Consider the following 16,890-nt stretch of genomic DNA (forward strand, 5'->3'; position numbering starts at 1 on the left):
TTCCTTCTAAGAGCTTTAATTTCAGAAAGTTTTTATTTCCTCTTCCTTTGAAAATGAAGCTTTTTACTACTTTACAGAAGAGGCCTCTGCTTGAAATGGTGTGATACTGATGGTCATGGAACCGTTGTCATTGATCAGGATGAGCTCCTGCTCAGCAACAGCACACTAATAAAATCTTCAGTATCTTGTGGATGAGTTAGACAGCAGCTACTGAAGAAGTAAGTTTCATAGAACACTTGAGCTAGGACATTGCATTTTATGAAAGGTATTGAAAATGGCTGAAGTTAGGCCAACAAACTAGAAGTATCTGTAATCAGCAGTCATGCTTGAAAATCTTGGCCTCAGGCTTTGTTTATTGCACAGTCTTGTGTCAAATAACATGTAAGCAAATAACAAATGAAGCATTTTTCAAGAATTTATAGCACCTTCAACAAATGAAGAAGTTTACATTTCAGGTCAAAACTCAACCTTAAAATCTCTTTCCATAGGGGAAAAAATAAAAATAATTAATTCTTTCTCAGTTGAGTCTGTCAGTTTCTCAAGGTTTTTCCTAAAATTTCAGGCATCTAGCTGCTGACCCCAAAGTTCTTCAGGATCTGACTGTAACCTACCACTAAATTATAGAGAAGATATATTTAGGGTGAGCTCTTCTTGATTTTGACCTGAGCTTTGACAGAGCTTGGTTTTACTGTAACAAGGAGTACCAACACCTGACTAGCTACTGGCCCATCCAGCCCCAGCTCTGTTAAATCCCAGCTACTGTGGACAGATAAAGCCATGATTTATTTGTTAATGGAGATAGGGTGAAACTTAGGTGAGGGCATGGTCCTTCCTGCTGAAAGCAACTGTTTCCCAGCTTGGTTAAAAACACACAGGCATGTTGCTAGTCTGCCACTGTAGAGATCATTCAGTCTTGGGTGCAAGCTAGACTGAGCAATTAACAAGTTCACTTTTCTTCTGCTTTAGCTGTGCCAGAATTTATAGCAGGGGAGCTGGTTATGGCATAGCTGGGATGCTTACTAATGTAGACATGCAGGACACTTTAATGCAGATGAAGGAAACCATAATTGCCCTATATACAGCTAGCCCAAATCCTAATCAGCTACCCAGCAATAATAACTTTCCAGAATCCAGGAAGCCCATCAGCCTCACACTTCCAGTCCCCAGACCATCTAGGGATAATGAAATGGGCTGGTCCAAGAAAGCTAATCTCTTCTGCTTTCCCAAGCTAGCCTGCTCCCTAATGAAAGCAGATGCATTCACATAGGTATGGCTTGGAAAGGAAGCGAAGAAAAGGGAGAGGAAGGTAAGGCAAGGCCAGGCAAGGCAGAGCAATAAGGAAGAATACTCACAATCAATCCTACATCTCTGACTTCAGAATTTTTTGTCAGCAAAATTATCTTCAGATTTGTTTTTCAATAACCATCTTTACCTTTAAAAAAATCACCTTTCCCCCCCCTCACAATGCCACTTAAAAGATATGCTAAGCCAGAACTATTTATTTCTCAAAATGCCATTTAAGTGTTTAAATACTTGCTGTTTGTTAAAAACTGTGTTTCTAAACACATTTTATCAAATGAAGGAGATCTGAGAAAAAAACAACCAGATTACCCCTGCATTTTTGTAGTTAAGGGAATAATATGTTTTGTTCCATCAATGTGTCCACTTTACATTATTCAGCACAAAGCTTTGTGAAATAAGAATCATGGGAATATCACAATATAAAGGAAAAAGGTACAAATAACAGCTTCATAAACTGAGAAATGTACATAAATAAATCATGTAGATGGGGGCAGTTTGCTTAGCTGGCAAGAAAAAAAATATGGAAAATCTGCTTGTTAAACAATAACCACAGAGTGTGCTTTTATGATGTTTTTCACCACAGTAATTCATATTAGAGATAGAAGCAGTTGCATGTTAAATAAAATCATTCAGCATTGTTCTCCTCACATTACAAAGAGCTGACTTATGTTGTTTTTAGATGCCTCCCATTAGAAAGTAAATATTCCTCTGATGTTATACATTTCAGAAAATTTAATAAAGATGAACTGTAAATAAAGTCACAGGGAGATTTCAGACAGTTTTATTAGCAGATTGTTGAAAAGAAAAGAAAATTAAATACAATAACAGTAAACGTGGTTCTCACATTGAAACCAGGCTCAAATAACTAGGCTACCATAGAAAAATTTCCAATTCTTGCATTATGATGTAAAAACAGATTTTTGTACAGATTTTGTACAACAAAATTCGTAATAACCTTTTTTCATTTTTAGAAAACTTTAAATATATAGATAAAAATAGACAATTTTCATAGGTCCTACATGAAGATGAGTATGTTCTGTTCCAAGGGCTTGCATAGAGCGCAAATGTGGTTATAATATAGAACAACTAGACGTTAATATCTTTAAGATTACAAAAGCATATAAACAATAACATGAGCACAACTTCTCTTCATAATCTATGCCCCAAAAAAATCCAAATCAAAACCCAAAAACAAAATACCAACCCAAAACCTGTATAACTAAAGAGGGGCAAAAAAAAAAAAAAATCAACTTACGGTAACATCTCATGGTCTGTAATATTTACACTGGGTTTCGCAAGATTCTTTCTAAACATCCAGCTTATAAATTGGTTCCCCCTTAATCCTTAAAATTTCCATTTATGTACCAAGCCAAACACTGAGGCATTCCCAAAGGTCTTGAAAGTATATACTGTAAAACTACTAAACCTACTTACAGGTGACTCTATGCAAGGAGCAGAGCAATGGTAGATGCTACTACATATTTCAGTTGTAGGCTTTTAATTCTCTTTCAGATATGAATGATTCAAAAGCTTGCCACAAGTCCATCTAACTTTACAGCTGTTAACCCTTTAAAGACTGCATATGAAAAAACTGGAGTACAGAATCCCATATGTGTTCAAGCAACTATGAAAATTATGAAAGAATCATGGTTAGAAAATAATATCACTACAAAGTATTAGGTAACAATATTTAATGAAAAATATTGCTCAATATTTCTTTAAAAAAAATTACTGTGATGTGAACTTGTATATACATCTTTCTATTGTTAAAAAAGGATTGTGGTGAAGTAAATATGAACTGCACAAAATAAATGTGTACCAGTATTGCAAGGAAGACCTACAAACTATAGAAGCTCAGTGCTAGAGTTTACAAAACATTAGATTATTTTTATTTTGACAAAATAATATTAATATCCAATCAGAACTATTTTTAAAGAAATATTTGCTTTAAGTTAGGCATCTTAGACATTTAAGGTTTTGATATGTTTCCATGTAATAAATAATATTTTATATGCATAAAACATTAGATGAAGAAAGCATAATCACAAAACTTACAGTAATAGCACTGATTCACAAAATCAGTCTTTAAAGGGGTAACCCAAAAGTACGCAAAGAACATAATTTTTAGTAATGTAATAAGCACTGTGTTGTAGCTTACTTCCAGTTATCAGCACAAAGGTGAAAACACATATTGTAGCTTTCATAACGACAGTGAAAGTAACACATAACCACCCATCCCTAAGACAAGGTGGGAGGGACAATTAGACTTCAACCGTATCACTCAGTTCTACGTGGAATTGGACTGATACATCAAGTGTTTGTTAGGTTTTCTTTTTTTAGCAACATTGACGTAATATGACATTAACATATAAAAATATTTCTGGCATTTTGACTTGCTGCTCAGCCACAGTCCATTCTTAAAAGTGCTCTAACCAGGGCACTAATCAGGGCTCAATATACAAATAAAAGTGGCTGATACAGAATTCTGACTTGTTACCAGATGCTTAAGATCTCATTCAGTAATACTGTGACTCCAGGACAAATATTTACATGCCTGCATGCGTTAAAACTAGAAAGGTGTCTTTCTGACCAACAGGGTGACAAAACAATATTATCTAAAATTTTCATTTCCTAAACTCTAGATTTCTACTGCATACATAATACCTTCCTTGTGTGATTTGTGTTATATACTGTACAAGTGACCAACAGTCTGATAAGAAGCGAAGTCTTTTATTTCATAAACCCCTGCCAGTTTACAATGAGAAATTATTACTCTTTTTATTGTATTTTTTTTTTATTTTAGGAAAAGAGACTTTGTGAACAGTAAAACAGTTTGTTTACATTCAGCATTTCTTTTCACTTACACAAAATTCCATTTCACTTAATGTAGTCTAACATATATGTGTTGGTCTCTTGGAAAGCATGTGGAAAAAATGTCTTTAGAAGAAAACCCACGATTATAGTTTGCAAACTGAATGTATCAATTTTTTTTCTTTTACCATTTTTTTCTTTTTTTCTTTTTTTTCTTTTTTTTTTTAATAAGAATCCTCTTATGCCCTCTACAAGTTCATTTCTGAGCTGTCTTGCTGGTTTCGGTATGATATAACAGTCTGTAAGTGTACTTGGACACTGCTGGAAGGATCATTTGATGTGCTCAAATATAGAATCATCAGACAGAGTCTGCATTCCTTGAAAAAGGGAATACTCAGCCTTGTTCTGACCCACCTGTAATTTTGGATACAATAGTCCGGCGCAGAGACGCAGATTTTCACTGTAAGAAGAGTGCTACTGTACATTTACAAACATTCTCTAGGTCTCCAGGTTGAGCCACGGGAGATAACCAAAGGAGGACACTCTTGCAGAATTCTTAAAAATTTGAAGAACATTGATAAATGAAGTTGAAGAAGTTGGCTTGAAAACGCTTTGTTTCCACAGAACTCCTTATGAGCCAATGTCTTACTGCAAAGTTCTTTAATGTAGCACAGCTATTTTCAGCAGGAAAAATTCAATACATGACAGTAGTTTTCAAATAAAGTCTTCCATCTAAAATATGAAAAAGAAAAAGTTGCTTTATATATTTATATCTGCAATGAACTGAAAAGAATAAAAAAGCAAACCTCAAGATTTTAACACCTCAGCAGAAGTAGTCCTCCCATAAATCTCATGTTTAAAATAAAAAAATAAAAACCCCAAAAAACCCTGAACATCACCACTGCAATTTCATCTGACAGTGGTCAAATTAATTCCGTTGAAAATTACACACACTTTGCAAATTGTGAATACTATAACACCTTCTAAAGCTTTAATATATGCTGCACTCATATCAGTGCTAGGGCACTAGGAATGTAGGTGGAGCCTCTGTGCATGTGTTTTTACTGATATGCAAACTCAACTGAATAGTGTTGAACAGCAATTATTTCCTTCATGGTTGCAGAGCAAAAATCTTCTTGCATGCAATTTTGAGTACTGCCATCACTAAAGGCATAGCTCATACCTTCTGATTTAGCTATGTTGTTAAATATACCATGTAATGTAACCATTGTGCACATTTGTAGCTATTTATATAGAACCCAGTATAGGATATTTAATCAGTATCAGTGAAGTATAGCATCCTTCCTCCATAAATGAGAATGAGAATAACTGAACAATTACTGTGTTAAAGATGTAAGCATGTCTCTCTCAATGTTTTTTCCAACCAAGTGAGGAGCATATATTTAAGTGAGATATGTGTGATGGAGAAGGAACATGAGAAACAGTAAGCTCACCTAGCCAATAACTCTTGATATAGAAAAAGCTGAAGAGAACATTCTGCCATTACATATTTTCACCTAATTTAAAAATATAAAGAATTTTTTTCTTCACCGGGGACATGGACATGTTATATGCATCTATTCTCATCACAATACAAAGATTCTTATTTATTTTTTTTAAACAGAAAAATTATTTAGTTCTCTGACCTATAGGATAGAAAGTGTTGCTCCCTTTGAGTAAAGCACATTATGAAGCATATTAATCCTCCACAGTGCATAGTTATGAAACACTACTTATATTTCAGAATATAATTCATCTAAAAGTACAAGCTGTATCAGAACTCTTCAAGTCTGCATGAAACTCTTCTTTTGATCCAAGTGAAATCAGCAAACATTTATAAGATTTCAGACTTGTTTCTGGTTTAATTTTCTTAGTCTAACCTTTTTATTCCAAACTAGTCTTTAAAAATCTTATTAGATATACAGGAAAACAATAGTGTAAGATAAACCTATATAAATGAATGCTGAAACTTTTGAAGTGCTTGGCTATCATTGACATATGTGGCATCACTTCTACAAGCTTACTGTAACTGTTGAGAGAAAGAAAAGTTTGGCTTGAAAGCAGACAAATGTACATCTCATACAGCTGTAAAAATTCACACCTTCTGCACACCCCTTTACAATTTTTGTTGTCTAGGTCCTATCAGAACTGCTGGGGAAAAAAACAGACTGGAATCAATCACTCTGACGCAGTGATTCTTGTCTAGTGTCCCTCTGGTTTTCCTTTTCCATTAGTTTTATTTTTCAAGCTTCTGGGGTGTACCCCATCTTCCTACTTTCTCCCTTGTCTTTACATTTTCCTGTGCCCTTTCTCAATTTTTTTCATGTTCTTAGATTTTTTTAAATTTTTATTTTTATTTGGCAGAGCAGATTATAACTTTCCCATCACTTAGAATGCTCCTACTCAGAATAATTTCCCCATTCTCTTTGCTCTTTACCATCTTTGTGCACTGAAGAGAGATAAAAAAGAAATTGAGTAAGGCCATAACTTAAAGGCCTTTTATTCTTATCTGACACATGAAGAGCAACCAAAATGCTTATAGGAATTCAGGAAGAGAAAGAAGGGACTTCTGAAACGGAGCTTGGTAAAACTGAAGGCCTGGAAAACCATCTCAAAAGAAAACCTGCATCAAGTACAGGATAGCCAGAGCTACTACTGGCTATAGTTGTGTATAATTCTCTCAAACATATTGAATAAACACAATAGACATTTACAGCGCTAAAGCTGTCTGGATACCTCTGTAGGAGAATTATTCTGTATATATACTAGCACTTTGGCTATCCTGAATACACACTTGCTAATGAGTGCTATGCAGAATTCCCACACCTAAACATTAAGATAACCTACAGTCAGTAACTTGTATTTTATTTTAGTATATTAGGTCTCCATATACCTTTTAAAATAAAATATTTATTAAAATGTATTCTCAATTAAAGATACAGCTGTAGGAAGTGGAATCCTTGTAGCAGGCCACAAAAGATGAACAATCTGCAGAGAACAGCAGTACATTTTCAAGTCAGCTCTATTTTACACTGCTCAAGGACCCAATCTGGCCGTGAAGTCAATAGGAGGTTTTTCAGATTTAATGGAAGACACTACCAGATCCTGTATTCTGTGTCTGCAGAAAATGAACAATAAAAGAAATGGGCAGCTTTACAAAGCGTCTTACCTACAAAGTAAGAGGATATTTGTTTATATAACTTAAAAACATTTATGATGGATATATACAATAAGCATAGAACTTCCTGTTCCTCAAATAACTCTATGATGGTCCATTAAAGGTGCAATTAAATCTTCTGTACTGATAATGGACTTAAAATTCCATATAGGACTCAGCAGTTGATCTAGTATTATTGCTAGGCTTATTATAAAACAGATATGTTCCTTATTAATGTGTCTAATTCCCCTAACATATGGCAAAAAGAAGCAAGCATTAGACACATCAACTTTAAAATAAATCCTGCCATGTTATGATACAGATAAAGCAATTGCATGATTAAGTAATAGTAAATAAAATAGTAAGAGTTCAAGGGTTGCTATGAACTGTAAAATATTTCCTTTATTTTCTCAAGATAAGTCATGACAGAATGAAGTGTAAAATGAACATCCTTTTCTTTAGAACCTATAGTGCCAACATTAAAAAAAAAATCACAGTATCTGTGGAACTGCCCACCCTCTCAAATCATGAGTTTGGAAGAAGATGGGAAAATAATTTCTTTAGGCTTTATAATCCTGCAGCATGCTCCTGTGCATAGCTGAGAAGCTCACATAGCCACTCATGCAGAATGTACACCAGGCAAAAAGCACTGCGCTGCTGAAATACAGACTTCAAATAAGACCTAGACATACTAGGAAGAACAGTGGTAACTCTGCAGAGGAATAACAATCTCACATCACAATGTTGTCGCCAAATACAATACCTATATCTGATTGCCGTCTCTTTTCCTAGGACTCCTATTCCATTCTTCCTAACCATTTCTCTCTCAATTTTCATTGTCCAGAGGTTCTTCCGAAACGACTGGAACTTCTCAGTGTTGCTGTCACAGCCACCAGAATCACTTCACCTCTAGGTGTAGCCAGTGTTCCTATCTGAACATCAGTGGAGCACCACCACTGAGAGGCCTTCATGATTTCAAGGTTAAAATCACAAGCAAAACCCGAAAATCATGAGGGTGACCAGTGACCAGCAAATCAAGCAAGCTCATCCTCTGTAACTCATTGTGAACATGCCACTACTGCTAAATCCCAAACCATGTGTGCTCCTGCTTCCCACCTCCTGATCAGCTTTTCTTCAAGTTTTATATACATGTTGCATTACTTTGTATTGTTAACAAATGCAGAATTTGTCTATCTGCATAAAAACACTTTTATGTAAAATATATAGAATATACTATTCACACAAACACAGATATAAGTACACAAACATACTACACAAATACACACATAGTGTTCTCTAAAAATGTTTACAACATTGCAGTATATTTTTAGCCTACTGAAAATTGTTGATCTGTGATAAAGTTTCCCAAATTTACATACTTTTATATACAATATAAATACATAGAACTTTCTTTCACTCTTAGGAAGTCAAGCAAAAACACAAACTGGGAAAATACTGCTACATTTCTAAATAGAACTGTGCATGATTAGCAGATTGTCATCTGTTTTAATTGCTCTTTTGCAAATGGCAGTGTTCAGCAAGATCACACAAGCTCATGCTAGTAACTCAAACTGAAAACCTAAATTTCATTAGTTTTTGTCTGTGGACTGATATGACAGAAATTCTAGCCAGAGTGAGGGAGTATTTTTTTTAGATCATCCCTTTTTAATTAAGACTCATTTCAAGGTTTTTGAATTAACATGCCCAAATAGTTAAAAGGTCATAAATGTTAGAAGAAACAAACAAATGGAACTGACATAAAAGTTTGCAATGCTGAAACAAATCGTATGCCTTGAAATGCATTCCCACAGAGATGTCAGATGGGGAATGATTCACACTAGTGTTCTGTGGGCAGCTTGTAGTAAGTACCTCTATGGATCCAACACTTTCTGAGATAAAACCATAAACCTACTCAAATACTACTCCTAATAATATGCATCCTGGAAAGCGATGAAAATCTACAATGACATGTAAAGTTTGGCCACAGGTTACAAATTAAATAAATCATCCCTTAGATGGTAACATTTGTATTTCTGCCACTCAATGCAAGTAACACTGGGGTTGTTTGCCTCCAAACATATCATATTTTAGTTTGTATCCTGAGAGCTCCTTTAAACACAAACATAACAACAGTGATCATCATAACTATCATAAGAGCATACTGCAGTCTTTGTTTTATGAAAATCTGCAAATCAACGTCAAAGGCATGGTGTCACACCTGAATTCAGTCAATTGCTATCACAGAAAAGCCTATGGAAGAAGACTCTCCTTAGTAATTGGATAAAGCATTTCTTACAGTTAGGAGCTTTGGGGGGAAAAGACAACCAATCAACCAATGCAAAAGATATGGTAGCATGTCACAGATAGCTAACAAGAAAGAAACCCACAGAGTCCAAGTTAAAAAGAAAAAAAGGACAAAATAATGTATAAGAAAAATTAATTATAAGATCAGAAATCTCAGTGGGAGCTTTGAAAAGTTAGGACATCAAGGTTTGTATAATATTGTATTAATTTATTATTAGTTGTTATTTTTTATGGTCATAATTGGTGAGCTGTAGAATAGTAAATGCCAGCCCATGATCCAGAAGTCCTTACATCAAAGTAACACCAATTTTAGTCACTAGAGTTCCTAACTACAGTTAACATAATTTTGTCAAATATGCACAGGACAGTGATATAAGCTGACCTTCATTCAAAATGGGTCTTAAGGATATCTGAATGGTGGATCTATTAATCTGTGTACTTTCAAAGAATACCTACTTTATGTTGATTTCTGCCTCATCAATAAGAACATAAGGGAACAAGTAAGGATGGGAATCTTATTTCCAGCTTTGACTCTGAAATGATCTGTGATTTCACTTTTCTGTTTTTCTGTTTTCTCTTTTAACCTTTCTCTCTTCCCTTCTCTTTTTAGGTAACAAGAGATTCTGTGCACTGATGGTTTCTTAGTCTGTTTTCTTGTCCTTAGCAAGGTACAGCAGTGTTAGCTCAGATCTCTATGGACTATGTTAGCACAAATAAAAATAAAACAACAACAACAAAACCCCACATGTGCATACTTGTTTAATTGAAACTGTAGGTTCTTGGCTCATAAAAATCCATCTGAAGTCCATCTCCACGGCTGGTGACTGAGTTAACCTATGCCTAGAGTCCTCGTTTAAAATGAGGACATATGTTGCAACACAAAATCCCCAGGACTAGCCCATGTGTCACTAAAGATAGCACAGACTTTGTACTGAAATTCAGTATATACACACTTCTGCCACACCCTACAGCCATCCCAAACTGCCAACTTCAGGTCCAGCAAGTTGAGGCATAATGAAGCATTTCTGACTCTGTACAAGAAAAGATGGCATGGCAAGTAAATGAAGTAACTTGTAAGTCAGTGTAATGCATATTTTTTTAACTTAAGAATCATTACAGGTCTTTTCCACAACACTTTATAAGGTAAGTTAGAATATTAGAGTGAAAAATATGATCCACCTTCAGTCCAACAGGTTAAAAGAAATAAAATATTTGTGACATTAAATGGGACTACTTTTATCTAAATAAAAGAAAAGCTGCTTACTTGTGCTAAAGAACACAATAAATTGTGTTTCCTGTTAGGAAGTAGCTTTATTGAAAATGGCAGCTATTTTCTCAGAAGTTATTTCCAGGCACCTGTAATCTAATGAGGTTTGTCCCTTTCAAAGAACAGTTGTACGTGCATGCCCGAATGCACACAACCTCTTCAGCCCAGAGCTGATAAAAGCATCTGCAAGCCATAGCTCAAGCACATTTAAATTATATAACTGGTTGGTTTATTTGTTTTAATAAGATCGGGCAAATGTGAATCACAGTGTACTTCTAACCTTTCAGTCAACCTGATGTTTTAATCATTTTGAGGAAGAGAAACAAAACAAAAGAAAGGGATAGCAAACAAATGGTAATGATTCATGTGATATTTGATAAGACAGCAACAGGAAGTCAAAATAAAAGCAAGAGTATTGTGACAGATGGAAGGGATCTTAGTCAAATTGTAACCCCTCTTCAAAAAATTTAAAGGAAGCAGTCAATTAAGGACGAGATATATTTTTGTATCCTCTTCATATATTTATTCAAAATCAAGACAAAGGAGGATTTATTTTCTACTGAAGCAGGAAGATAAAAAAGGGAGTCTAACTTTTTAATCATGGGAAAATCATTTATTACGAGGTTGAGTCTTTTTCAGAGTTTGCAAAGTGTGACTGAAAATACAAAGCCCAGCTTTTGTAAAATGGAGTCGTGGAATCAACTGAACCTAACTTTCTGTAATTTTCCTGATGAAATGCTAAATAGTATGTTGTGAGGGAAAGAGACTCCTCCCAGTGTACGAGGTTAATCAGAATGCTGGAGCTTTACAATTTGACACTGAAAAGAAGGGACGGGACGGAGAGACACCTACACTGTCCTGATGTTACTGACAGCAAAAGTAGGTCATGTATTGGGGAACATGGATGGATCCACTGCCCTCTTCCCAAGTGGAATTAGAGTGGAATACCGGAGACGTAGGAAAGCAAGCTCAACCACAGAGGCTTTAAAATTGGAGCAATTTGTTCTTAAGAAAAAAGCGCTTATCCAGTTTTTATGCAAAGATGGGTGATTTCACACTGCATGTTCAATAAACTCATGCAAATATGAAGTATGTAAACATATTTGGCCAAACACTATCCTAGTTTGCCCTTTGTATAACACCAATAAATTAGTTTCAAATTTGCATATTGTTATTAATCACACACCTTTCTTTTCTCTACTTAACATTCATGTACAAATACATTTGTGTTAATACTCAGTGCAAATATTCAGGAGACTGAGATGTTCATGTCTGTCTTTTTAAAATAATAATTTATACTTAGCAGATTTTAATTCTATGTCTGAGTTTTCTGACAAAACCCTAAAACATGCTATATAAAAAGAGAGTGTGTAAACATCTTTTATGCAGTTATTTTAACTATTAGCTGTCAGGATCTTCTTTCAGTAATTTTATCATGTGTTTTAATAATGAATATATGTTTTCATTATCTCACTGAATACTGTGGGAGCAAGCTAAGGGTCATCAGTCTGGTCTTTAGTCAACTAACAAAACATGGACTACCTGAACATGTCACCTTCTATTATTTCAAGATCATATAGAACACAGAGAGCTTGCCATTTTGAACACTGAAAAGACTGAACTGGCAAGATGAGAAACTCTTTGAAATAAATAGATTTTTTTTTAAAATCACACCGTCTTTTATTGTTTCCTTATGAACTTAGCAACCCTTTTTCTGTTTGTATAAACAGAACAGAACTGATTACTTAACAAGCATTGAACCTGAGTTACTAAGGCATTGTATTGTGTTACTTCTGTTGGTAAAAAAAAATAAAATTATTTAAAAAAAGCCAACAGAGAAAAAACAAAACAAAACACCTTCAACTGAAGAATCATGTGGAAAAGTTATTAAAGGATGAAGTCACAGCTAAATACAGTCAGCTTGTGAGCTTCCACAGCTCATTGTATTCAGTGCTGTTTGTAACATAGTGTGGATAATTTTTGCGCTGAACAATTTGTCCTGCATTAAACAGTTATAAACTCTGCAAAAAGGTGTGCTTTATTTGCTATCATGTTTTCAGCAATATAAACAAGTCTTTACTATCTTTTTAGCAGGCCAATCAACAAGCAACCTTGGATCTGATAGCATAAAATTGAGAAAGAGTTGAGTATTGGAATGTGGTTTCTGCCTGATACCCTCTTCTTTTTCTTTCAAAGTTTTCATGGAAACAGGATTGACTATTCATCTTTTTCATTTGACTGCTCTTCTTTCCACTTTTCTCAATTTTGTGTCCTTTTCTAGTGTTTTGCTCAAATGATCACTTTTTTACGCTAAACATCATCACCAAAGTAATCTTACATAAAAAATACCAGTCATAAAGTTAATATTCAAACAGTCTTAAAAATAATTATTTTTCTCTCTGGAGAGGAAAAAATATTCATACAATGACATTTGAATAAAATACAATAGATCAGCATTTGTTGGAGCTTTCAGCAGTTTTTGCTTGATATGCGATCAAGTTACAGAAAATATCTGTGCAAAAACATATAAAAATTACTAGTTCTTTAAAACTACCCTCCATACACACACATACAGAAACACACACACAGATCCTTTCCATTGCTGAACTAGAAGCTAATAATATTAGTGTGATACATGTGTTTACAATTGCAGATCACACAATAAAGCATGGACTAATAAAGGTCTTTTATGAAAGCCTGGGAATAGTAACGTGGATCATGATTTTTCTACTAGGAATAGCTGTGGCCATGGCTAGTACTAGCAATGTATTTTTTCCATCACCAGTGTGGTGTTTGTTTCCTTCAGCATATACAAATCACTTACAGAGATGAGCTCTTCAGAAGTATTATCTTTTCTAGAGATTTAGCTCAGACTACTTTTTAAAACACAAGAAAAGACTTACCTAATACCTACTGCTATGCAGAGCATCTCTTCTGAGTCACAGAATCACAGACTTACCCTACTCCTCTCTACAAGCTACTTCTTTTCTAAAGAAATAATTTCCATTTGATGTAATACGTCAATAACTAAAAGGCAGACTAGTGTTTTGCTGTTTTCAGATTAGACTTAAACCCCACAATTAATACAAGAGTGTGATCTGGCTTTTCCTTAATCCAGGTTACTGAGATGTCGTTTCAAATGCTGCAAAGTTTACTGGAAAACAGAGGCCATTTAGAGAAAGCATCTAGCTTTACTACTTCCATTAAGCTGCATACATCAATTCTGGAATGTGTGGAATCCTTTTCTAATATCAATATCACGTTAACATCACACTTTTCTATAATATCCCAACACCCCTGTTCTCATCTGTGTGCTAAAACAGAGTAACAGCCCAATGCAAAACATGAAGAAAGAGTCATGTGTAGAACAGGAAGGAATGAGGCTGTAAAATAGATGAATTGCACAGTAGTAAGCTTATGGAAAATCTATTAAGGATGCATGGGATATCAAAACATATGCAATATAGCTTGCTGCTTTTAGGTATTTTGTTATGAAAGCAAGCTTATGGAAGACAATGGCACCAAGCAGTTAGCTCCAGAACAGGAATCAAGGTGACAGAGACCAAACCAGAAGTCATGCCCTATAAAATGAGCAATGAACTGAAGTCACACATAATCCTTACTACCACACTGAAATATGAACAGACCTTGATGAAGTTCCTGGGGCTAAGCACGAGCAACACAACTACAAAACTGAAAAAAACAGCTCATGTTAAATATGAGGAAGAATCAAGCTGAAGATCTATATGGGGTTTAACCTAGTAGTTAGCTATGAAGCAGTACTTAAGCAAAATACTTTTGTTCCTATAAGGAATGAAAAATACTAGCGTTTTACATTACAAGGGAACACTGTTTCTGTGACAAGTGCTAATGCTGGCCGAGGCAGATTGTTTTTCAATTCATAACTCAAACTAGTTCCCCTAACTGACTGTAAACTTCCATCTTGAGCATACCTTCATAGATGCATTTAAGTACTGTGGTGACAAGCCAAACTTTCCCATTCCCTCTCAGTGGTAACATAATTTCAGATAGGTACTTCAAAATTATTATTCTGCCCTCCCAGGAAAAACTCAATTAGCCTTAGGGCCAGGTGGTTTGAGTTTGGCACCACTCTGTGTCTTTGCCAATAGAGATTCCTCAGAAAAAAACATGTCATGACAGACTGTGTTCCGGATGCACCCCACAACAGAAATCCCAGACCATATGGAATCAGCATGCTTTCCCAGAGAGAACTTAGCACCATGGTCCATCATCAAAAAGTAAGCAAGAGAAAAGAGAATGGCTAAATTAAACCACAGAGCAGTCTTAACCAGTGACTCCAAGATCAAGTGACTACCTTGGAGTGAGAAGCAATGACCTGTGCAAAATATCTGAAGTGTAAAATTTTCTTGCTTGGAAGTGTGATTTTGTCAAGACAGAGGAAATGAAAAATGTTACTTCATGGTTGCTTTTTCACCTTTTTTTTCTCCATAGCTTTTCACTTACACTGTTTATTTTCAATAGCAAAATATTAATGGCATTGTACATGTCACTTGCAGGACCTCCCCTGGAACAGTGTTTACGATGCTGGTTACCCATGACCAAGCTCAATTTAAAATGGAATAATTTCAGAACAGGCTACTAGTATAATACAAGGAGTAGAGTCCACAACATGAAAATAAAATTAATTGATATGCTTATCATAGAAGGGCAACTGACTATTCCTTGTATATACATTAAACAGTAAAAAGAGACACAAAACATCTCTGTTTTCTAATGCAGGAACTCCGTTCTGATGTAGCCTTCCTAGATGATAGATGCAAGAAAATGGTCTATAAGATGGTATTTGTGGTATGATACCCTGCAAATGCAGGTTTTAAAGCCCATGTAGTCCTATCCCCTTAATGCTATGCCATCTCAGTAGGAAGAGATGCAAGGACTGAGTATAACTTGAACATATTTACTGAATATCTGGTCCAGCAAAATATACTTGGCTTTAAAGTGGGGTTTTTTTCTGGAAAAACTAAGTGTGTCACAGGTTTTTCAAGAATACAAAAAACCCTACAGGAAAACCTTAGTTGTTAATTCCTAAAATTACGACTCTTCTGTGCACTGAATGTTTAAGATCAAACTCTGGAACTACTGCCCATTTGGAACTGGAATAGAACTGATTTTTGCACATTTTATTAGTGTTTCAGCATTTCAGTATTTTAGCATTGGGAACCAGATTGTTTAGGATGGCATAGTTACTGCAGTGATGGTAACTGTGATTGTCATAACAAATTTTATGGAACAGATCCTCCTGTCAGTTATACCACTTCTATGATGCCTCCACTATTTCCAGTGAAGCCAAGGAGTCTGATCCAACCACAATATTTTTATGTTCAATTCATCAATGTGCAAAGAAACTGTTCTTGCTTCAGTGGCTGGGAGTGTATACCTTTGAGTCAGAGTGTAAAGCTAAAAATGAGAGCAAATTATTACTGCTTTTTTATTTTATGTTTGTATTCAATATAGCTTGATTACTTGAAAGGACTTGGAGCCAGCATATTGCAGTATGAAACAATATCATGAAAAATACATGTCTTTTAATGCAAGGGTTGCACTGACAATTTGTCACATGCAAAATCTGCAGAATCAACAGAGACTAAATAAACAAGCCCAAACTTGAATTATCTAATATAGCATTGTGTATTTTTAACAATCTCTATTCTAATTTCATGCACATAAACCAGCACTGTAAATTTTTTGGTCCTGACTTCATAACACTTTGTTTCCAAGGCCAGCTGTAGCACTTTGTGATCCATCCTTTCTAATGTCCATGACAAAACACATTATGCTATTGCTGCTTTTCCTAAGATATTAGAGGCTGTATCACTTTTAAAAAATAAGGCTGACAAGAATATAATAGAAAAAATGTTCCTTTTACCATTACCGATACATGCTTTGTGTTTCTCAACTAGGAAAAACAAAATGACATCACATTATCATTATATATGCTGCTGTCTCCCAGGATGTCCTTCAGGTGTTATGGAACCTTACAATGACCAAAATACTTCCTGTGAGGGGT

General features: G+C 35.0%; 1 protein-coding gene across 6 annotated transcripts in view; it reads right to left on the reverse strand.

The window, feature by feature from the left end:
* Window positions 1-2,067: 2,067 nt before the first annotated feature.
* DACH1 (dachshund family transcription factor 1) overlaps window positions 2,068-16,890 on the reverse strand; it is a 371,271-nt gene continuing 356,448 nt past the window's right edge. For all 6 annotated transcript variants that reach the window (XM_080376870.1, XM_080376869.1, XM_080376867.1 and 3 more), the window contains one exon: window positions 2,068-4,845. In XM_080376870.1, the coding sequence (XP_080232996.1) occupies window positions 4,808-4,845 (38 nt within the window). In that variant the 3' untranslated portion in view covers window positions 2,068-4,807. The remainder of the gene's footprint in view (window positions 4,846-16,890) is intronic.

This window comes from Falco punctatus (assembly GCF_963210335.1).
Source record: "Falco punctatus genome assembly, chromosome: 2".
NCBI classification, from domain to species: domain Eukaryota; kingdom Metazoa; phylum Chordata; class Aves; order Falconiformes; family Falconidae; genus Falco; species Falco punctatus.